This window comes from Anomaloglossus baeobatrachus, chromosome 10 (assembly GCF_048569485.1).
Source record: "Anomaloglossus baeobatrachus isolate aAnoBae1 chromosome 10, aAnoBae1.hap1, whole genome shotgun sequence".
Taxonomy (NCBI): Eukaryota; Metazoa; Chordata; class Amphibia; order Anura; family Aromobatidae; genus Anomaloglossus; species Anomaloglossus baeobatrachus.
The window spans coordinates 116,272,847-116,297,109 of NC_134362.1; the positions used below are offsets into that span (position 1 = coordinate 116,272,847).

At 50.8% G+C, this 24,263-nt stretch overlaps 1 protein-coding gene across 2 annotated transcripts in view; it reads right to left on the reverse strand.

Moving 5' to 3' along the window:
* The window catches only part of SPON1 (spondin 1), a 2,596,838-nt gene that overhangs the window by 469,551 nt on the left and 2,103,024 nt on the right, over window positions 1–24,263 (reverse strand). For both annotated transcript variants that reach the window (XM_075326637.1, XM_075326638.1), the window contains exon 11: window positions 15,762–15,944. In XM_075326637.1, the coding sequence (XP_075182752.1) occupies window positions 15,762–15,944 (183 nt within the window). The remainder of the gene's footprint in view (window positions 1–15,761; window positions 15,945–24,263) is intronic.

The following is a 24,263-nucleotide window of genomic DNA, read 5'->3' on the forward strand; positions in this document are numbered from 1 at the left end:
TGCGGGTGTTTTCTAGGTGTTTTTATGTGTTTGTGAATGCCTGCCATTGTTTTCTATGCGGTTCGAGTTCGGTTCGTCGAAAGTTCGACGAACCAAACTCGAACGGGAACTCCGTTCGGGGAACTGAACTCGAGCCGAACCACGGCCGGTTCGCTCATCTCTACTGGTAAGTCGTTGTGTGTGACTAGGCCTTAAAGGTACTGTCACATATAACGAGATCGCTAGCGAGATCGCAGCTGAGTCACCGTTTTGGTGACGCAGTAGCGATCCAGTTAGCGATCTCGTTATGTGTGACACTTACCAGCAATCAGGCCCATGCTGTGAGATTGCTAGTCGTTGCTGAATGGTCCAGGTCATTTTCTTCAAAGGCGATGTCCTGCCGGGCAGGACACATCACTGTGTTTGACGCTGTGTGACAGGGTCACAGCGACTGCTGAGATCGTTATACAGGTCGCTACTGCGACCTGTATTGTTCCTGCATCGCTGGTAAGATCTGACTGTGTGACATCTCACCTGCGACCTCCCAGTGACTTAGGGTACCTTCACACTTAGCGATGCAGCAGCGATCCGACCAGCGATCTGACCTGGTCAGGATCGCTGCTGCATCGCTACATGGTTGCTGGTGAGCTGTCAAACAGGCAGATCTCACCAGCGACCAGTGAACAGCCCCCAGCCAGCAGCGACGTGCAAGCGACGCTGCGCTTGCACGGAGCCGCCGTCTGGAAGCTGCGGAGACCGGTAACTAAGGTAAACATCGGGTATGGTTACCCGATGTTTACATTAGTTACCAGCGCACACCGCTTAGCTGTGTGTGCAGGGAGCAGGGAGCCGCGCACACTGAGCGCTGGCTCCTTGCTCTCCTAGCTACAGTACACATCGGGTTAATTAACCCGATGTGTAATGCAGCTACATGTGCAGAGAGCAGGGAGCCGCGCACACTGCTTAGCGCTGGCTCCTTGCTCTCCTAGCTGCTGTACACATCGGGTTAATTAACCCGATGTGTACAGCAGCTACATGTGCAGAGAGCCGGAGCCGGCAGCACAGGCAGCGTGAGAGCTGCAGAGGCTGGTAAAGTAAGGTAAATATCAGGTAACCACCTTGGTTACCCGATGTTTATCTTGGTTACAAGCTTACCTCAGCTGTCAGACGCCGGCTCCTGCTCCCTGCTCGCTTCATTTGTCGCTCTCTCGCTGTCACACACAGCGATCTGTGTGTCACAGCGGGAGAGCGCCTTTGAAGAAAACGAACCAGGGCTGTGTGTAACGAGCAGCGATCTCGCAGCAGGGGCCAGATCGCTGCTCATTGTCACACACAGCGAGATCGCTAATGAGGTCACTGCTGCGTCACAAAAAGCGTGACTCAGCAGCGATCTCGGCAGTGAGCTCGTTGTGTGTGAAGCACCCCTTACCTGCGATCCCTATCAGGTCGCATCGTTTTCGGGATCGCTGGTAAGTCGTTGTGTGTGACTGGGTCTTTAACCCCTTAAGGACAAAGCCAGTTTTGTACTTAATAATGCCCAGACCATTTTTTGCAATTTTGACCAGTGTCACTTTATAAGGTTATAACTCTGGAACGCTTCAATGGATACCGGTTATTCTGAGACTGTTTTTTCGTGACACATTGGGCTTCATGTTAGAGGTAAATTTAGGATGATATTTTTTTATTTTATTTGTGAAAAAATCTGAAATTTGACAAAAATATATTACAAATTTTGCAATTTTCAAACTTTTAATTTTTATGCCCATAAACCAGAGAGTTATGTCACACAATATAGTTAATAAATAACATTTCCCACATGTCTACTTTAGATCAGCGCAATTTTTGAAACAAAATTTTTTGGGGTTAGGAAGTTAGAAGGGTTCAAAGTTCATCAGCAATTTCCCATTTTTTCAACAAAATTTACAAAATCATTTTTTTAAGGACCACATCACATTTGAAGTGACTTTGAGAGGCCTAGGTGACAGAAAATACCCAAAAGTGACACTGACTCGCCCACCCCAGGGCTATGGGACACCCGGTGCCGGGCCGGACTAGTCCGGGTGTCGTCAGTGGTGGTTGGGCCCGACTCCGTGACCCTGGCGGGAGTCAATTAATATGGCTAATGACTTGGGGGTGATTAAAGTTTGTATTATTCGTGACGCCACCTGTGGTTTGCGGCTACTAAGCTGCCGCTGCTGTATGAGGCCTCCGGGGTGATGGAACGGCAGCAATGGTGTTACTGCTCCCCACAGGTGGAGCGGTGCCCCGGGGACACTGTTGGTGCTTGTAAGTGTCTATGCAGTGATGGAAGTCTATGTAGGCAAAAACAACTGAGGCAACTCCAGAGGGTGCAATTTCAAGGTGTTTACTCACAGTTCCTGGTAGGTGCACACTGGTGCCTCTGGACTGCTGAGACCCACTGTCAGGGACCTCCGCCGATCCTGGGTAGATCTGGGGGCAAAAGCCGGTACACCCCTCTATTGTGTCTCTTTCTTCAGCTGACTTCTGAGCCTCACCCTTGTTGGCTGAACCTGGCTTGGCCTCCACTACAGCCTCCGGGCCAGGGGCTTGCCTGTCGGTAGTTTTACCCCCTTTCCAGAGGTTCTGCTGTGGGCTGTGGCCCGGGGAGTTTGCAACTTCCCTGGGCCTCGGTTTTTACTTTTCGAAATGACTTCTCTTCCTCCAGTTTCTAGGGACCGTCCCCTGTATGCAGCTTGATCCCTCCACCGATGTTTCTGTGGAACAGGCCATGAGCCTGAAAGCTATCTGTGGCCCTGGAATCCCTTCTGTTCTGCTTGGTGTCACCTGGACCTACTGGGTCCCAGGGTCTTCACCAGGAAGCGTCGCTTTCTTCCTCTTGCTCCTGACTGACTAGAGCACTTCTCCTTTCAGCTCTCTCTGCAGACTCACAATTCTCACTTCTCTGCCTCCCGCAGACTTTCTCACTCCCCTCCTCCCTGAGGTAAACTGAAACTTTCTCTCTTGACCTTCTTTACTACTCTGCTCTCGGGTGGCTCCTCCCACCCCCCAGTTGCTAAGCTACCACCCTATGGGAGCAGGGATGGGTCTTATGGCCCCTCCTAGCTTGCAGCATGGGAGGGTTGCTGCCACTGTCCCTGGTCCCTATGTGTACCTAACAATGGTGTAGTGCAAATTTGCCTATTGGACCGGCGTTCACTTCTTTCCTTACCCAGGATGGGACATCACACCTCTGGCTGGGGTGCAATGTTCCTGTGGCGACGGAAGCCTCAGGGGTGCCACAACACTATTCTAAAACCTGCACCCCTCAAGGTACTGAAAACCACATCCAAGAAGTTTATTAACCCTTCAGGTGCTTCACAGGAACTAAAGTAATGTGGAATGAAAAAAAATAAAAATTAACATTTTACCTAAAAATGTTGCTTTAGCACTAATTTTCTTACTTTTTCAAGAGGTAACACCAAAAATTGGACCTCACACTTTGTTACCCACTTTCTTATGAGCACGCCGATACCCCACATGTGGTCAGAAACCTTTGTTTGGGTAAATGGGAGAGCTTGGAACGAAAGGAGCAATATTTGAATTTTGGAAAGCAAAGTTGGCTGAAACAGATTGCGGGCACCATGTTGCATTTACAGATCCCCTAAGGTACCTAAACAGCAGGAACCCCCCTCAAGTGACCCCATTTTGGAAACTAGACCCCTTAAGGCTTCTATCGAGGGGTATAATGAGCATTTTGGACCCACAGGTACTTCACAGATTTTGATAACGTTATGTTGTCATATTGAAAATTGTCATTTTTTTCTCAAAAATGTTGCTTTAGCATCAATTCTCTCACTTTTTCAAGAAGTAATTCCAAAAATTTGAAATTTAAAAAACTTTTTTATGAGCGCGGTGATACCTCACATGTGGTCTGAAACCTTTGTATGGACAAATGGGAGGGCTTGGAACAAAAGGAGCAATATTTGAATTTTGGAAAGGAAATTTGGCTGAAAAAGATTGCGGGCACCATGTTGCATTTGGAGGACCCCTAAGGTACGTAAACAGCAAAAAACCACCACAAGTGACCCCATATTGTAAACTAGGCCTCTCAAGGAATTTATCTAGATGTTTGGTGAGTACCCTGAACCCCCAGGTGCTTCACAGACGTTTTTAATGTTGAGCCATGAAAATAAAAAAATAAAATTTTACCACAAAATTGTTACTTCAACCAGGTAGCTTTTTTTTTCCAAGGGTAACAGGAAAAAAATCACTATGAAATTTATTGTGCAATTTCTCCTGAGTTTGGTGATATCTTATATGTGGTGGAAATCAACTGTTTGGGCACATGGCAGGTCTTAGAAGGGAAGGAGTGCAATTTGACTGCAAAATTGGCTGGAATCAATAGCGGACACCATGTTGCATTAGGAGAGCCCCTGAGGTGCCTAAGCAGTGGAGGTTCCCCACAAGTGACCCCATTCTGGAAAATAGACCCCTCAAGGAATTTATCTAGATGTTTGGTGAGTACCCTGATCTCCTAGGTGCTTCACAGAAGTTTATAATGTTGAGCTGTGAAAATAAAAAAAATACATTTTTACCACAAAATTGTTACTTCAACCACATAGCTTTTTTTTTAACAAGAGTAAAAGGAAAAAAAGCAGCATAAAATTGATTGTGCAATTTCTCCTGAGTATGCTGATACCTTATGTGTGGTGGAAATCAACTGTTTGGGTGCACAGAAGGGCTCGGAAGGGAAAAAGTGCCATTGGACTGAACATTTCGCTGGAATAATTAGTGGACACTATGTCGCATTTGGAAAGCCCCTAAAGTGCCTAAACAGTGGAGGTCACTCAAAAGTGACCCCATTCTGGAAACAAGACATCTCAAGGCTTTTATCTAGGTGTATATTGAGCATTTTGAATCCACGAATACTTCACAGAATTTGATAAGCTTAGGTTGCCATATTGAAAATTTTCATTTTTTTCCCAAAAATGTTTCTTTAGCATCACATTTCTCACTTTTTCAAGAGGCAACAACAAAACGTGGACCCCACAGGTTGTTATCCAATTTCGTGTGAGCGCAGGGATACCCCATATGTGGCCAAAAACCTCTGTTTGGATAAATGGGAGGGCTTGGAATGGAAGGAGCACCATTTGAATTTTGGAAAAGTTGAAATAAATTGCGCGCACCATGTCACATTAGCAGGGCCTCTTGGGTACCTATACATTAGAAACCCCCCACAAGTGACCCCATTTTGGAAACTGGACCCCTCAAGAATTTTATTCAGGAGTATAGTAAGCATTTTGAATCCACAGGAACTTCACAAAAATGTTGCTGTAGCAACAATATTCTCACTGTTAGGCTATGTGGCCATGATCCAGCGACACGGCGTCTAGTACACAGTGTCAGCCTTCCTGCAGAGATGTGAGTGTTGTCCACGGGAGAACGCAGCTGCCCATGCCCACGATTTGGGTTCAGGCTCCTGTTGACTTTAGTTCTATTCTACCTGCAGAGAACACTCATCTCCGCAGCATAAATTGACATGCTGAGGCTCGGGAAGCTGCACCACAGGTCGGTTTATGCTGCGGAGAAAAGAAGCACAGTGGGCACGGGATTTCTAAAAATCCTTCCACTGTGCTTCTACTGCAGAATGCAGCATTATGGATGCAGGGAAAACACTCTGCGCCCAAAACACTGCAAACCCTGATTGTAGGCACACAGCGTAAAATGCTACAATGGATGAAAGGATACAGTTAGGTCCAGAAATATTTGGACAGTGACACAAGTTTTGTTATTTTAGCTGTTTACAAAAACATGTTCAGAAATACAATTATATATATATAATATGGGTTGAAAGTGCACACTCCCAGCTGCAATATGAGAGTTTTCACATCCAAATCGGAGAAAGGGTTTAGGAATCATAGCTCTGTAATGCATAGCCTCCTCTTTTTCAAGGGACCAAAAGTAATTGGACAAGGGACTCTAAGGGCTGCAATTAACTCTGAAGGCGTCTCCCTCGTTAACCTGTAATCAATGAAGTAGTTAAAAGGTCTGGGGTTGATTACAGGTGTGTGGTTTTGCATTTGGAAGCTGTTGCTGTGACCAGACAACATGCGATCTAAGGAACTCTCAATTGAGGTGAAGCAGGACATCCTGAGGCTGAAAAAAAAGAAAATAATCCATCAGAGAGATAGCAGACATGCTTGGAGTAGCAAAATCAAACGTCGGGTACATTCTGAGAAAAAAGGAATTGACTGGTGAGCTTGGGAACTCAAAAAGGCCTGGGCGTCCACGGATGACAACAGTGGTGGATGATCGCCGCATACTTTCTTTGGTGAAGAAGAACCCGTTCACAACATCAACTGAAGTCCAGAACACTCTCAGTGAAGTAGGTGTATCTGTCTCTAAGTCAACAGTAAAGAGAATACTCCATGAAAGTAAATACAAAGGGTTCACATCTAGATGCAAACCATTCATCAATTCCAAAAATAGACAGGCCAGAGTTAAATTTGCTGAAAAACACCTCATGAAGCCAGCTCAGTTCTGGAAAAGTATTCTATGGACAGATGAGACAAAGATCAACCTGTACCAGAATGATGGGAAGAAAAAAGTTTGGAGAAGAAAGGGAATGGCACATGATCCAAGGCACACCACATCCTCTGTAAAACATGGTGGAGGCAACGTGATGGCATGGGCATGCATGGCTTTCAATGGCACTGGGTCACTTGTGTTTATTGATGACATAACAGCAGACAAGAGTAGCCGGATGAATTCTGAAGTGTACCGGGATATACTTTCAGCCCAGATTCAGCCAAATGCCGCAAAGTTGATCGGACGGTGCTTCATAGTACAGATGGACAATGACCCCAAGCATACAGCCAAAGCTACCCAGGAGTTCATGAGTGCAAAAAAGTGGAACATTCTGCAATGGCCAAGTCAATCACCAGATCTTAACCAAATTGAGCATGCATTTAACTTGCTCAAATCCAGACCTAAGACGGAAAGACCCACAAACAAGCAAGACCTGAAGGCTGCGGCTGTAAAGGCCTGGCAAAGCATTAAGAAGGAGGAAACCCAGCGTTTGGTGATGTCCATGGGTTCCAGACTTAAGGCAGTGATTGCCTCCAAAGGATTCGCAACAAAATATTGAAAATAAAAATATTTTGTTTGGGTTTGGTTTATTTGTCCAATTACTTTTGACCTCCTAAAATGTGGAGTGTTTGTAAAGAAATGTGTACAATTCCTACAATTTCTATCATATATTTTTGTTCAAACCTTCAAATTAAACGTTACAATCTGCACTTGAATTCTGTTGTAGAGGTTTCATTTCAAATCCAATGTGGTGGCATGCAGAGCCCAACTCGCGAAAATTGTGTCACTGTCCAAATATTTCTGGACCTAACTGTAGGCATGGCACGCCCTTCTAAAATCATGTAAAACACTGCAAGGTGACTCCAAGCGGAGTCTCCCTTTTTTCCAAAAATTGGGCCCCACACACACCCACCCCTTCAGTGGCAGCACTTGTCCCCCAGTTGTACACTTCACAGCTAGATTTGCATCAAGCACATTCAAAAATACGCCATACTTAACCGTCCCCAGGATGACACCGGGGTAGGTAGCAAAGTCTTTCCTGATCCCAGCTCTGTGCATCTTGGATCATTTTTTAAAAACAATGTAGGCAAGGGTTACTACAAGCGGAGTCTCCCTTTTTTCCAAAAATTGGGCCACACACACACCCACCCCTTCAGTGGCAGCACTTGTGCCCCAGTTGTACACTTCACAGCTAGATTTGCATCAAGCACATTCAAAAATACGCCATACTTAACCGTCCCCAGGATGACACCGGGGTAGGTAGCAAAGTCTTTCCTGATCCCAGCTCTGTGCATCTTGGACCATTTTTAAAAACAATGTAAGCAAGGGTTACTCCAAGCGGAGTCTCCGTTTTTTCCAAAAATTGGGCCACACACACACCCACCCCTTCAGTGGCAGCACTTGTGCCCCAGTTGTACACTTCACAGCTAGATTTGCATCAAGCACATTCAAAAATACTCCATACTTAACCGTCCCCAGGATGACACCGGGGTAGGTAGCAAAGTCTTTCCTGATCCCAGCTCTGTGCATCTTGGATCATTTTTAAAAACAATGTAAGCAAGGGTTACTCCAAGCGGAATCTCCCTTTTTACCAAAAATTGGGCCACACCCACACCTACCCCTTCAGTGGCAGCACTTGTGCCCCAGTTGTACACTTCACAGCTAGATTTCCATCAAGCACATTCAAAAATACGCCATACTTAACCGTCCCCAGGATGACACCGGGGTAGGTAGCAAAGTCTTTCCTGATCCCAGTGCTGTGCATCTTGGATCATTTTTAAAAACACAGCAAGGGTTACTCCAAGAAAAGTTTCCCTTTTTTCCAAAAATTGGGCCACACAGACACCCCATCAGTGGCAGCACTTGTGCCTAGTTGTACACTTCACAGCTAGATTTGCATCAAGCACATTCAAAATACACAAGCATCTACTCTCCCCAGGATGACACAGGGGTAGTAAATTCCTTGTGGATCCATGACTTGTTCATTTTGATGAACGTTAGTCTGTCCACATTGTCACTGGACAGATGCGTGCGCTTATCTGTCAGCACACACCCAGCAGCACTGAAGACACGTTCAGAGACAACGCTGGCAGCTGGACACGACAAAATCTCCAAGGCGTAAGTGGAGTGCTCTAGCCATTTTTCAAGATTTGAAGCCCAAAATGAGCAAGGCTCCATTTGCAAAGTAATGGCATCGATGTTCATTTGGAGATACTCCTGTATCATCCTCTCCAGCCGTTGACTATGTGTCAGACTTGTTGTCTCTGGTGGCCTTGCAAAGGAGGGTCTAAAAAAATTATGAAAAGATTCAATAAAATTGCTGTTACCAGCACCAGATACGGTGCTACTGGTACGGGTAGACTGTTGAAGATGACGAGACCGTCCCATGTTTGTCAAGTTACAACTGGGAGATTCACTCCCTGCACCTGCATGGTTGTTTGGTGGAAAATCCGAGCTAAGATCGAGTAACAGCTTCTGCTGATACTCCTGCATACGTGCGTCCCTTTCTATGGCTGGAATTATGTCACAAAATTTGGACTTGTACCGGGGATCTAATAGTGTGGCAAGCCAGTAGTCATCATCACTTTTAATTTTGACAATACGAGGGTCATGTTGGAGGTAGTGCAGCAAGAAGGCACTCATGTGTCTTGCGCAGCCGTGCGGACCAAATCCACGCTGTGTTTGTGGCATAGAGGTGCTATCCGTTCTTTCTTCCTCTTACATCTCCCCCCAAGTGAAATTTGACCAAGGTCTCCCTCATCCGCTGAGTCTTCCATGTCCATGGACAGTTCGTCCTCCATTTCTTCATGTTCTCCTGCACCTTCCTCAACATTTCGCCTGCTACCATGCGCCCTTGTTGATCCCTGTCCCCCATGGTCCCATGCCTGCCGCGTTGTTGATGATGAACCTCTGGACCTTGGTGATGTTGTTGTGTCTTGCGCATATGATTCCTCCTGTAGTTCCTCCCCTTCCTGTTGTCCCACCCCCTGACTCCGAATAGTGTTTAGCGTGTGCTCCAGCATGAAAATAACTGGAATTGTGATGCTGATAATGGCATTGTCAGCGCTAAGCATATTTGTCGCCATGTCGAAACTGTGCAGAAGGGTAGAAGGGTGCATAGGTCCTTGATCTGAGACCACTCCATCAGGGTGATCTGCCCCACCTCTGCATCTCGTTGGCCCAGGCTATATGTCATGACGTATTGCAGTCGCTGTATTATGTGGAGAGTCGAATTCCAGCGTGTCGCCACATCGCATTTCAGGCAATGAACCGGCAGGCCGAAAGACGTCTGGAGCGATGCAAGTTGTTCAGCAGCGGTGGTTGAACGGCGGAAGTGAGCAGACAGTTTTCGTGCCCTGTTCAGAAGGCCATCTAGGCCAGGATAGTGTGTTAAAAATTGCTGGACAACAAGGTTCAACACGTGAGCCATACAAGGCACGTGTGTCACCTTGCCCAGGTCTAAGGGCCGCACCCAGGTTTGCAGCATTGTCGCACACGGCCTTACCAGGCTGCAGGTTGAGTGGACACAACCATTTATTAAACTCAGTCTCCAGAGCTTCCCACAACTCATCCGCTGTGTGACTCCTATTTCCAAGACATTTCAAGCTAAAGACCGCCTGATGCCGTTGCGCTCTGCTGCCAGTATAGTAATGAGGGGTGCGTGATTCCTTCTGCGCAGTGAGAACGCTGGTGGCCTGACCAGGCAGGCTTGGGGCAGAGGTGGAGGACCCAGATGAGGTGGAGGAGGCAGAAGCAGTGGCAGAACTTGGACAGACAGAGGATTGACACACAAGTGGTGGGGACGGCAAGACTTGTGCAGCAGACCCTTCACCATCTATCACCATAGTTACCCAGTGCCCAGTCAGCGACATGTAACGTCCCTGTCCATGCTTACTAGTCCAAGTATCGGTGGTGAAATGCACCCGTTCACACACAGAGTTTCTCAAGGAAGTGGTGATGTTGTGTGCGACATGCTGGTGTAGCGCGGGCACACCTTTCTTAGAGAAGTAGTGGCGACTGGGCATCTGGTACTGGGGCACAGCGACAGACATAAGGTCTCTAAAATCCTGTGTGTCCACCAGGCGGAAAGGCAGCATTTCGGTAGCCAAGAGCTTACAGGGGGATAAAGTCAACCTCTTAGCTTTGTCATGGGTCGCAGGAAATGGCCTTTTATTTGTCTACATCTGAGGGACAGAGATCTGGCTGCTGTGTGTAGATGGTGTTGAGTAGGGTGTCCCTGGAAAAATGCAGGTTTGTTAGGAAAGTGCAGGCATAGACATGATGTTGCCTTCATCTAACGTTGGTGCTATCGATGTCTGAGAGAGCTGTACACACGCACTTGTTTCCCCTTCCAAACCAACTGACGACCTACCAAGCAAACTTCCTGTTGCGGTTACAGTGGTGGAAGTTGTGCGTGGAAAACCAGGCGTGACAGCTGTCCCCACAGTCCTAGAAGATGAAGAGCGCGCAGATGCACTGAAAGGGGCAGGCGGTGGATGGTTCGCTTCGCTAGGCCGCATTGCAGCACGGTGAGCTTCCCACACTGGGACATATGATATTTATTCATGTGACGATCAAAATACTGAGGTTGTCAAACTGCTGAGGTTTTGCCCTCTACTAACAGAATCACGACAAATTTTACAGATCACATAATTTGGGCGATCTTTTGCTATGTCAAAAAAGGACCAGGCTAGGCAAGGCTTAGCGGGCATGCGACCTGCTGATCCACCCCGACTAGTGCTCAGAGGCAAAGTGGTGGCTGAGGATGCAGTTGTAGACGTGCTACCAGTACTCCGACTCTGTCCAGGAAGGCGCAAGGTAACTGTGTCGTCAGTTGCATCCTCCTCCACCGTCTCTGTTGACCTCCTTGAGGGCCTGACTGTGGGTTGACAGTAGGTGGTTTCTAGAACTTCCTCATCAATTGTTGTGTTTGCACTCCCCTCACCCTCAGACCGAGCCTCTTCTTGCCCTGACCGAATATTTAAGTTGTCATCCCAATCTGGTATCTACGTCTCATTGTCATCAGTATGTTCCTCATTGTCTATTACCACAGGTGTTTCCGTTTGTGAATAAGGGTCAACATTATGCTCAGAAACTTGGTCATCACGGCCTGAATCTGAGTCACAAAGGTTCTGGGCATCACTGCAGACCATTTCCTGGTCTGTACTCACTGTAGCTTGGGAGCAGACCTCTGATTCCCAGGCTATAGTGTGACTGAACAGCTCTGTAGACTCAGCCATCTCAGTTCCACCATACTGTGCAGGGCGGATGGAGACTTCAAAGCTGGGAGAAAGCAAGTGTGATTGGGATGACAACTCAGAGGACTGGTGTCTTTTGGATGCGGTAGTTGAGGTGGAGGAGAGGGCACTTGTTGGACCACTTGAGATCCATTCAAGCATTTTCTTTTTTTGGCCATCATTTACCTTTGTTCCAGTTGTTCGTGTCCGTAAAAAAGGGAGCACATCGGATTGTCCACGGTAAGTAGTAGACATCTTACTTTTGGTGGAAGATGGTCTATCTTCAGCAGATGTTAATGGAGCTTTGCCACCTTCCCCACGGACAAACCCTTTTTTTCCTTTTCCAACACGCCTCTTCCCTGTTCCACCAGCATCTGTCATTTTGCCACTCATTTTGATTGCGACAAGATTGTGCACTTAAAATGTGGTAGTACAAATTGAGATGTGGTGTAGATTGCAGCGGTGGTCTATCTTTATTAACAGCAGAATAAATAACAATAACTATCCCTGACAATGCAACTACGGCCCTTAAACTGGTAGCATAGTTTGCTAGTATAATGGCTTAGTAACAATGAGTTTGAGTGTGCAATGCAGAAGTGCTGCACATAGGTTTGCACCAGTGGGACACTAATGGAAGTCTAACAGCCACTTTTAGGATGCCACTAAGTTTACTCAGTGTTTGCTAGTATAATGGCTTAGTAACAATGAGTTTGAGTGTGTAAAGGGCAAGAGGGTACAGTGGCAGGGTTGTGGTCTGGGTAGAGGAAAGGAAGCCTCCCTTTCTATCCCTCCTAATGGGAAAATGCAGCGAGGAAATCCCTGACCTTAGCTACACAGTTGCTGTCATCTTGTGTAGCTCTTAAAATCTGTTTTCACGGACCTGACTGTCACCTATGGCTCTGACCCTGCCGGTATTAGCCCTTACAAGGACTAATAGAAACTTCTATCCCTATTTTGTATAGCGCTGTGTATAGAGTGTACACAGCAGTATCGGAGACAGGAGCTACGCCAGCGGTGACTGACACCAAGACGCAGAAGGCAGATAATGGCGTGCTGGAGGAAAATGTCCGTTTTTATAATGCATGGACATGTGACATGGACATCCTATCACACATGCCGTTGCTTCTCTGGCTAAAAGTCCACTTAGCTGTGTGTGTGTCTGGGATTGGCTGACATGCTGGCCTGCCCCACTACACGCACGCGCTTAGGGAAGGAAGACAAGGAAAAAAAAAAAAATGTCGATCGCCATTATCCAAACAGCAGTGATCTGAATGCGCTGTTCCCACACACTATACACTGAAATTTCATAATAGTGTGAGTCACAGAATGACTTACACTATTACAGCGGAAAGCCAGCTAGTAATTAGCTTGTCTTTTTGCTGCTAGAACCATTCTCGAACGTATCTAGAACTATCGAGCTTTAGCAAAAAGCTCAAGTTCTAGTTCGATCTAGAACAGCCCCCAAAATCACTCGAGCCGCGAACTGGAGAACCTCGAACCGCGAACCGCGCTCAACTCTACTAATGACATTTTCATATATGACATTGATATTATGTAATTGACTGTCTCAATATATGGTATGATGGCTAAAAGTAACCCTTTACTTTAATGTCAAAGTATTATTATAGCCTTTAACGTGGCAATGGTTTAAGATGTCCAACAAAGAAACAGCAGCTCAAATGCTCTGCCAATATAGACGACAGAATACACTAAAGCGGGCTTTACACGCTACGAGATCGCTACAGCGATCTCGTTGGGGTCACGGATTTTGTGACGCACATCCGGCCGCTGTAGCGATCTCGTTGTGTGTGACTCCTAGGAGTGATTTTGGATCGTTGCAAAAACGTCCAAAATCGGTCCTCGTTGACATGGGGTCCTCTCCCAATTATCGCTGCTGTCGCTTGGGCGAAGTTGATCCTCGTCCCTGCGGCACCCCTCATCGCTACGTGTGACGCCGCAGGAACGAGGAACCTCTCCTTACCTGCCACACGCCAGCAATGAGGAAGGAAGAAGGTGGGCGGGATGTTCATCCCACTCATCTCCGCCCCTCAGCTTTGATTGGGCGGCCGCTTAGTGACGTCGCTGTGACGCCGAGCGAACTGCCCCCTTAGAAAGGAGGCAGTTTGCGGGTCACAGCAACGTTACCGAGCAGGTAAGTACGTGTGATGCTGCCGTAGCGATAATGTTTGCTACGGCAGCGATCTTCACATATCGGCATCACAATAGGGGCGGGTGCTATCACGCTCGCCATCGCTAGCATCGGCTCGCGATGTTGCAGCCTGTAAAGCCACCCTTAGCCGATGATTGGCCTCGGTTAAGAAAACAGCACTGCAGCCTTACTACAAAGACTGGGGTAGGAAAAGCCGCACTGGACCATGAGAGGCCAAGTATAGCTTAGTTTTCAATTTTCTTAATTTACAACGCTTTGCCCCAGGTGCGAGTGTATACCAATTGCCATGGTGAATCTGTGGCGCCCTGGACAAGCCAGGTCGTCACAGAACAACACCAACACACCCCACACCCCGGTTAGGCACACCGAAGCCAAACACAAAATCCTTGTTGCCTTCCTCCAGGGGCTGATGTCCACACCAGGGGGTGGGCCAGGCGGTTGGTCCCACCCACCGAGGAGTTCACAGTCCTGGAGGCGGGAAAAGGAAGGAGATCAGTTTTGAAGTTTGAGGAGTGAGGAAGTGAAGTGGTAGTGGAGCAGTCTGAAGGTGGTCCGGGTGTGTAGCTCGGACGGTACAGCAAGGTTGGCGGACGGTGGTGACCGTCTGCAGGAGAGGCCGATTAGAGTGAGCCGTAAGGACCGTGGACGGGCGGTGGCCCGGCGGTGCCGGACCGGTGAACAAAGAGAAGCCAGCACCATCCGGCAGGGCTTACGGACCCCGACAAGGCTTGGAGTCGCCGTTCAATTTGTCAAATCCGTTAGCGAAGGGAACCTCCTGGGTTTCACAGCAGTCAAGTCCCGATAGAAGGCGACAGCTCAAACCGTGAAGGGAAACACAGTCACCACCAAGGCTAAAGTTCCCAGGGCCAGAGCCTGCGGGCAAAAGGGGCTCACTCAGCCTCCATCCAAGCTGGGGAGCGGGTTACCGGTGGGAACCGTACACACTACACAGGTGCAGGGAAAGGCAGTCACCATCAACCTGCCGGGAGGAGAACAACCGCAGCCGCCTATGGGACCCGTCCATCCAGCCGTTTGTTTGACCAGAGACTCTGTGTGGATTACTGGCTGAGTGAGTACCACCGTGCCGTGCGGCACAGCGCTGCCCCCGCGACCCTGCACCTCACCAGGCCCCGTAACCCGCCTGCCATCCCCAAACCCTCACCGGGCCCCGGGACAACCAACCCCCCTACCCACGGAGGGGAGAACCAACATCCAAGCTGCTCCCTGTCATCGTTCCCGGGATCCCCGTCCAGAGCAGCGGTGGTGTCCCAACTTCACCACAATCGTGGGTAGCGTCACGGACATTAAATCCCCAAAATCATTCCCCTTTTCACTCACGTGTGAGGAGCGCCGCTCGAGTCCCCGGGATCCGGCCCACCGCTCGAGCCACCACCGAGCAGCAGCAGCAGCAGCCGGACCCGAGCAGTTGGTGAGCGCAGCGTCCCCTCCTCCGCCCGCGACAAATCTACTTGTCCTAACTCGGAATTAAATTTTCCGCCTTATCCACACTTTGCCATACCTGGACAGTTTTCACCTGTGGTGTTATTGGTGTAAGTTTTACCACTGAAAAATGTAAACTGGAGACATTATTGCATTTATGGATATGAATAATGTTGAAATGGAAAACACGGTGTCATTTCTCATTGATTTCATTATACTATGTACTGGTCAGTGTCTGGGAGTAATTGTATCATGGCACTATAATTTGGAGATGAGTAATTGTTTTTAAGGTCTTACTTGACCTTTGGACCATCTGCCCTCCCCCCCCTTCATTTTTTAATTAGACAACCCTTTAACATTTCATAGTTATTTCACTTCCAATTTACCATCATCGATGCATCCTGGACCCATACAGGGTTCAAAGTCCTGTGTGTCTGGACATGGCACACTGAGATCCAGCTGTGCTTTCAGCATACGTTGTCTCATTTTTTTGCCTTTCTCACAGGTAGCAGAACTACAAGCAGACCAAGGAGACCAGTTGGAATAGATGCAAGTCTCAGGGGTGTCATCTAAAAATCAATAATGGAACAATCAATCAGATTACTTTAACCTTGGTTTATAAGAGATAAGCTTTATTATTACAATGTTTAGAAATTTGGGAATATTTGCATTCTGTTTGCATTCAATCTGCATTGAAGTGACAGTATATGGCTATTTTTACATGCAGCATTTTTTTGGGTGCATTGTGTATGCAAATTAATAGCTGCTGTTTAATGTACCATCAAATGCTATGATATTTCAGAAATCTCATGCAGAAGTTACAATATAAAAACTAATTCCATTATAAATGAGAGCACAAGCCTAAAATGTCATATAAGTGTATGCCTATGAGCAGGGCTGTATTTTGCCTTCGTGCTGCCCTAGGCACTTTAAGTGGTCGCGCCCCTTAGTGACAACGTAACACTATGAGTTTTCGCACACGACATCTGTTTAAGGCAGATATACTCTGTAAAACACTTGAAAAAGTATCAATGAGAAACGAAGGGTACTAACCCCCCCAATGGGGATCACCACAGGCACATCAAAACATAGCATGAGTATAAAATATTCCCACCACACCATCCCCACTTACTGTGACTGTCACACTGCCCCTAATAAACTACACACTGCCCTCCCATATAAATTATACCCTTCCTCAATTATGAAATATGATCTGCACATTGACCTCACATCATGTTTCCCCCTCCTCACAATGTCCCATGCATGCTGCCTCCTCCTCACAATGTCCCATGCATGCTGCCCCCTCCTCACAATGTCCCATGCATGCTGCCCCCTCCTCACAATGTCCCATGCATGCTGCCCCCTCCTCACAATGTCCCATGCATGCTGCCCCCTCCTCACAATGTCCCATGTATGCTGCCCCCTCCTCCCAATGTCCTATGCATGCTGCCCCCTCCTCCCAATGTCCCATGCATGCTTCCCCCTCCTCAGTGTCCCATGCATGCTGCCCCCTCCTCACAATGTCCCATGCATGCTGCCCCCTCCTCACAATGTCCCATGCATGCTGCTCCCTCCTCACAGTGTCCCATGCATGCTGCCCCCTCCTCACAGTGTCCCATGCATGCTTCCCCCTCCTCACAATGTCCCATGCATGCTGTCCCCTCCTCACAATGTTCCATGCATGCTGCTCCCTCCTCCCAATGTCCTATGCATGCTGCCCCCTCCTCACAATGTCCCATGCATGCTTCCCCCTCCTCCCAATGTCCTATGCATGCTGCCCCTTCCTCACAATGTCCCATGCATGCTTCCCCCTCCTCCCAATGTCCCATGCATGCTGCCCCCTCCTCACAGTTTCCCATGCATGCTACCCCCTCCTCACAATGTCCCATGCATGCTGCTCCCTCCTTACAATGTCCCATGCATGCTGCCCCCTCCTCACAGTGTCCCATGCATGCTGCCCCTCCTCACAATGTCCCACGCATGCTACCCCCTCCTCACAATGTCCCATGCATGCTGCCCCCTCCTCACAATGTCCCATGCATGCTGCCTCCTCCTCCCAATGTCCTATGCATGCATCCCCCTCCTCCCAATGTCCCATGCATGCTTCCCCCTCCTCAGTTTCCCATGCATGCTGCTCCCTCCTCACAATGTCCCATGCATGCTGCCCCCTCCTCACAATGACCCATGCATGCTGCCCCCTCCTCACAATGTCCCATGCATGCTTCCCCCTCCTCACAATGTCCCATGCATGCTGCTCCCTCCTCCCAATGTCATATGCATGCTTCCCCCTCCTCACAATGTCCCATGCATGCTGCCCCCTCCTCCCAATGTCCTATGCATGCTGCCCCTTCCTCACAATGTCCCATGCATGCTTCACCCTCCTCAGTGTCCCATGCATGCTGCTCCCTCCTCACAATGTCCCATGCATGCTGCCCCCTCCTCCCAAAGTCCTATGCATGCTGCCCCCTCCTCACAATGTCCCATGCATGCTTCCCCCTCCTCAGTGTCCCATGCATGCTGCTCCCTCCTCACAATGTCCCATGCATGCTGCTCCCTCCTCCCAATGTCCTATACATGCTGCCCCCTCCTCACAATGTCCCATGCATGCTTCCCCCTCCTCAGTGTCCCATTCATGCTGCTCCCTGCTCACAATGTCCCATGCATGCTGCCCCCTCCTCACAATGCCCCATGCATGCTGCCCCCTCCTCACAGTGTCCCATGCATGCTGCTCCCTCCTCACAATGTCCCATGCATGCTGCCCCCTCCTCACAATGTCCCATGCATGCTGCCCCCTCCTCACAGTTTCCCATGCATGCTACCCCCTCCTCACAATGCCCCATGGATGCTGATCCCTCCTCACAATGTCCCTGGCATGCTGCCCCCTCCTCACAGTGTCCCATGCATGCTGCCCCCTCCTCACAATGTCCCACGCTTGCTGCCCCCTCCTCACAATGTCCCATACATGCTGCACCCTCCTCACAATGTCCCATGCATGCTGCCTCCTCCCAATGTCCTATGCATGCTGCCCCCTCCTCCCAATGCCCCATGCATGCTTCCCCCTCCTCAGTGTCCCATGCATGCTGCTCCCTCCTCACAATGTCCCAGGCATGCTGCCCCCTCCTCACAATGTCCCATGCATGCTGCCCCCTCCTCACAATGTCCCATGCATGCTACTCCCTCCTCACAGTGTCCCATGCATGCTGCCCCCTCTTCACAGTGTCCCATGCATGCTTCCCCCTTCTCACAATGTCCCATGCATGCTGTCCCCTCCTCACAATGTCCCATGCATGCTGCTCCCTCCTCACAATGTCCCATGCATGCTGCACCCTCCTCACAATGTCCCATGCATGCTGCACCCTCCTCACAGTTTCCCATGCATGCTGCCCTCCCCTCACAATGTCCCATGTATGTTTCCCCCTCCTCACAATGTCCCATGCAGCTTCCCCCTCCTCACAATGTCCCATGCATGCTGCCCCCTCCTCACAGTGTCCCATGCATGCTGCCCCTTCTCACAATGTCCCATGCATGCTGCTCCCTCCTCACAATTTCCCAGGCATGCTGCCCCCTCCTCACAATGTCCCATGCATGCTTCCCCCTCCTCACAATGTCCCATGCATGCTACTCCCTCCTCACAGTGTCCCATGCATGCTGCCCCCTCTTCACAGTGTCCCATGCATGCTTCCTCCTTCTCACAATGTCCCATGCATGCTGTCCCCTCCTCACAATGCCCCATGCATGCTGCTCCCTCCTCCCAATGTCCTATGCATGCTGCCCCCTCCTCACAATGTCCCATGCATGCTGCCTCCTCCTCACAGTTTCCCATGCATGCTGCTCCCCTCCTCACAATGTCCCATGCATGCTGCTACCTCCTCACAATGTCCCATGCATGCTGCTCCCTCCTCACAATGTCCCATGCATGCTGCACCCTCCTCACAATGTCCCATGCATGCTGCACCCTCCTCACAGTTTCCCATGCATGCTGCTCCCTCCTCACAATGTCCCATGCATGCTGCCCCCTCCTCCCAAAGTCCTATGCATGCTGCCCCCTCCTCACAATGTCCCATGCATGCTTCCCCCTCCTCAGTGTCCCATGCATGCTGCTCCCTCCTCACAATGTCCCATGCATGCTGCTCCCTCCTCCCAATGTCCTATACATGCTGCCCCCTCCTCACAATGTCCCATGCATGCTTCCCCCTCCTCAGTGTCCCATTCATGCTGCTCCCTGCTCACAATGTCCCATGCATGCTGCCCCCTCCTCACAATGCCCCATGCATGCTGCCCCCTCCTCACAGTGTCCCATGCATGCTGCTCCCTCCTCACAATGTCCCATGCATGCTGCCCCCTCCTCACAATGTCCCATGCATGCTGCCCCCTCCTCACAGTTTCCCATGCATGCTACCCCCTCCTCACAATGCCCCATGGATGCTGATCCCTCCTCACAATGTCCCTGGCATGCTGCCCCCTCCTCACAGTGTCCCATGCATGCTGCCCCCTCCTCACAATGTCCCACGCTTGCTGCCCCCTCCTCACAATGTCCCATACATGCTGCACCCTCCTCACAATGTCCCATGCATGCTGCCTCCTCCCAATGTCCTATGCATGCTGCCCCCTCCTCCCAATGCCCCATGCATGCTTCCCCCTCCTCAGTGTCCCATGCATGCTGCTCCCTCCTCACAATGTCCCAGGCATGCTGCCCCCTCCTCACAATGTCCCATGCATGCTGCCCCCTCCTCACAATGTCCCATGCATGCTACTCCCTCCTCACAGTGTCCCATGCATGCTGCCCCCTCTTCACAGTGTCCCATGCATGCTTCCCCCTTCTCACAATGTCCCATGCATGCTGTCCCCTCCTCACAATGTCCCATGCATGCTGCTCCCTCCTCACAATGTCCCATGCATGCTGCACCCTCCTCACAATGTCCCATGCATGCTGCCCCCTCCTCACAGTTTCCCATGCATGCTACCCCCTCCTCACAATGTCCCATGCATGCTGCTCCCTCCTTACAATGTCCCATGCATGCTGCCCCCTCCTCACAGTGTCCCATGCATGCTGCCCCTCCTCACAATGTCCCACGCATGCTACCCCCTCCTCACAATGTCCCATGCATGCTGCCCCCTCCTCACAATGTCCCATGCATGCTGCCTCCTCCTCCCAATGTCCTATGCATGCATCCCCCTCCTCCCAATGTCCCATGCATGCTTCCCCCTCCTCAGTTTCCCATGCATGCTGCTCCCTCCTCACAATGTCCCATGCATGCTGCCCCCTCCTCACAATGACCCATGCATGCTGCCCCCTCCTCACAATGTCCCATGCATGCTTCCCCTCCTCACAATGTCCCATGCATGCTGCTCCCTCCTCCCAATGTCATATGCATGCTTCCCCCTCCTCACAATGTCCCATGCATGCTGCCCCCTCCTCCCAATGTCCTATGCATGCTGCCCCTTCCTCACAATGTCCCATGCATGCTTCACCCTCCTCAGTGTCCCATGCATGCTGCTCCCTCCTCACAATGTCCCATGCATGCTGCCCCCTCCTCCCAAAGTCCTATGCATGCTGCCCCCTCCTCACAATGTCCCATGCATGCTTCCCCCTCCTCAGTGTCCCATGCATGCTGCTCCCTCCTCACAATGTCCCATGCATGCTGCTCCCTCCTCCCAATGTCCTATACATGCTGCCCCCTCCTCACAATGTCCCATGCATGCTTCCCCCTCCTCAGTGTCCCATTCATGCTGCTCCCTGCTCACAATGTCCCATGCATGCTGCCCCCTCCTCACAATGCCCCATGCATGCTGCCCCCTCCTCACAGTGTCCCATGCATGCTGCTCCCTCCTCACAATGTCCCATGCATGCTGCCCCCTCCTCACAATGTCCCATGCATGCTGCCCCCTCCTCACAGTTTCCCATGCATGCTACCCCCTCCTCACAATGCCCCATGGATGCTGATCCCTCCTCACAATGTCCCTGGCATGCTGCCCCCTCCTCACAGTGTCCCATGCATGCTGCCCCCTCCTCACAATGTCCCACGCTTGCTGCCCCCTCCTCACAATGTCCCATACATGCTGCACCCTCCTCACAATGTCCCATGCATGCTGCCTCCTCCCAATGTCCTATGCATGCTGCCCCCTCCTCCCAATGCCCCATGCATGCTTCCCCCTCCTCAGTGTCCCATGCATGCTGCTCCCTCCTCACAATGTCCCAGGCATGCTGCCCCCTCCTCACAATGTCCCATGCATGCTGCCCCCTCCTCACAATGTCCCATGCATGCTACTCCCTCCTCACAGTGTCCCATGCATGCTGCCCCCTCTTCACAGTGTCCCATGCATGCTTCCCCCTTCTCACAATGTCCCATGCATGCTGTCCCCTCCTCACAATGTCCCATGCATGCTGCTCCCTCCTCACAATGTCCCATGCATGCTGCACCCTCCTCACAATGTCCCATGCATGCTGCACCCTCCTCACAGTTTCCCATGCATGCTGCCCTCCCCTCACAATGTCCCATGTATGTTTCCCCCTCCTCACAATGTCCCATGCAGCTTCCCCCTCCTCACAATGTCCCATGCATGCTGCCCCCTCCTCACAGTGTCCCATGCATGCTGCCCCTTCTCACAATGTCCCATGCATGCTGCTCCCTCCTCACAATTTCCCAGGCATGCTGCCCCCTCCTCACAATGTCCCATGCATGCTTCCCCCTCCTCACAATGTCCCATGCATGCTACTCCCTCCTCACAGTGTCCCATGCATGCTGCCCCCTCTTCACAGTGTCCCATGCATGCTTCCTCCTTCTCACAATGTCCCATGCATGCTGTCCCCTCCTCACAATGCCCCATGCATGCTGCTCCCTCCTCCCAATGTCCTATGCATGCTGCCCCCTCCTCACAATGTCCCATGCATGCTGCCTCCTCCTCACAGTTTCCCATGCATGCTGCTCCCCTCCTCACAATGTCCCATGCATGCTGCTACCTCCTCACAATGTCCCATGCATGCTGCTCCCTCCTCACAATGTCCCATGCATGCTGCACCCTCCTCACAATGTCCCATGCATGCTGCACCCTCCTCACAGTTTCCCATGCATGCTGCTCCCTCCTCACAATGTCCCATGCATGCTGCCCCCTCCTCCCAAAGTCCTATGCATGCTGCCCCCTCCTCACAATGTCCCATGCATGCTTCCCCCTCCTCAGTGTCCCATGCATGCTGCTCCCTCCTCACAATGTCCCATGCATGCTGCTCCCTCCTCCCAATGTCCTATACATGCTGCCCCCTCCTCACAATGTCCCATGCATGCTTCCCCCTCCTCAGTGTCCCATTCATGCTGCTCCCTGCTCACAATGTCCCATGCATGCTGCCCCCTCCTCACAATGCCCCATGCATGCTGCCCCCTCCTCACAGTGTCCCATGCATGCTGCTCCCTCCTCACAATGTCCCATGCATGCTGCCCCCTCCTCACAATGTCCCATGCATGCTGCCCCCTCCTCACAGTTTCCCATGCATGCTACCCCCTCCTCACAATGCCCCATGGATGCTGATCCCTCCTCACAATGTCCCTGGCATGCTGCCCCCTCCTCACAGTGTCCCATGCATGCTGCCCCCTCCTCACAATGTCCCACGCTTGCTGCCCCCTCCTCACAATGTCCCATACATGCTGCACCCTCCTCACAATGTCCCATGCATGCTGCCTCCTCCCAATGTCCTATGCATGCTGCCCCCTCCTCCCAATGCCCCATGCATGCTTCCCCCTCCTCAGTGTCCCATGCATGCTGCTCCCTCCTCACAATGTCCCAGGCATGCTGCCCCCTCCTCACAATGTCCCATGCATGCTGCCCCCTCCTCACAATGTCCCATGCATGCTACTCCCTCCTCACAGTGTCCCATGCATGCTGCCCCCTCTTCACAGTGTCCCATGCATGCTTCCCCCTTCTCACAATGTCCCATGCATGCTGTCCCCTCCTCACAATGTCCCATGCATGCTGCTCCCTCCTCACAATGTCCCATGCATGCTGCACCCTCCTCACAATGTCCCATGCATGCTGCACCCTCCTCACAGTTTCCCATGCATGCTGCCCTCCCCTCACAATGTCCCATGTATGCTTCCCCCTCCTCACAATGTCCCATGCAGCTTCCCCCTCCTCACAATGTCCCATGCATGCTGCCCCCTCCTCACAGTGTCCCATGCATGCTGCCCCTTCTCACAATGTCCCATGCATGCTGCTCCCTCCTCACAATTTCCCAGGCATGCTGCCCCCTCCTCACAATGTCCCATGCATGCTTCCCCCTCCTCACAATGTCCCATGCATGCTACTCCCTCCTCACAGTGTCCCATGCATGCTGCCCCCTCTTCACAGTGTCCCATGCATGCTTCCTCCTTCTCACAATGTCCCATGCATGCTGTCCCCTCCTCACAATGCCCCATGCATGCTGCTCCCTCCTCCCAATGTCCTATGCATGCTGCCCCCTCCTCACAATGTCCCATGCATGCTGCCTCCTCCTCACAGTTTCCCATGCATGCTGCTCCCCTCCTCACAATGTCCCATGCATGCTGCTACCTCCTCACAATGTCCCATGCATGCTGCTCCCTCCTCACAATGTCCCATGCATGCTGCACCCTCCTCACAATGTCCCATGCATGCTGCACCCTCCTCACAGTTTCCCATGCATGCTGCCCCCTCCTCACAATGTCCCATGCATGCTGCCTCCTCCTCACAGTTTCCCATGCATGCTGCTCCCCTCCTCACAATGTCCCATGCATGCTGCTCCCTCCTCCCAATGTCCTATGCATGCTGCCCCCTCCTCACAATGTCCCATGCATGCTGCCTCCTCCTCACAGTTTCCCATGCATGCTGCTCCCCTCCTCACAATGTCCCATGCATGCTGCTATCTCCTCACAATGTCC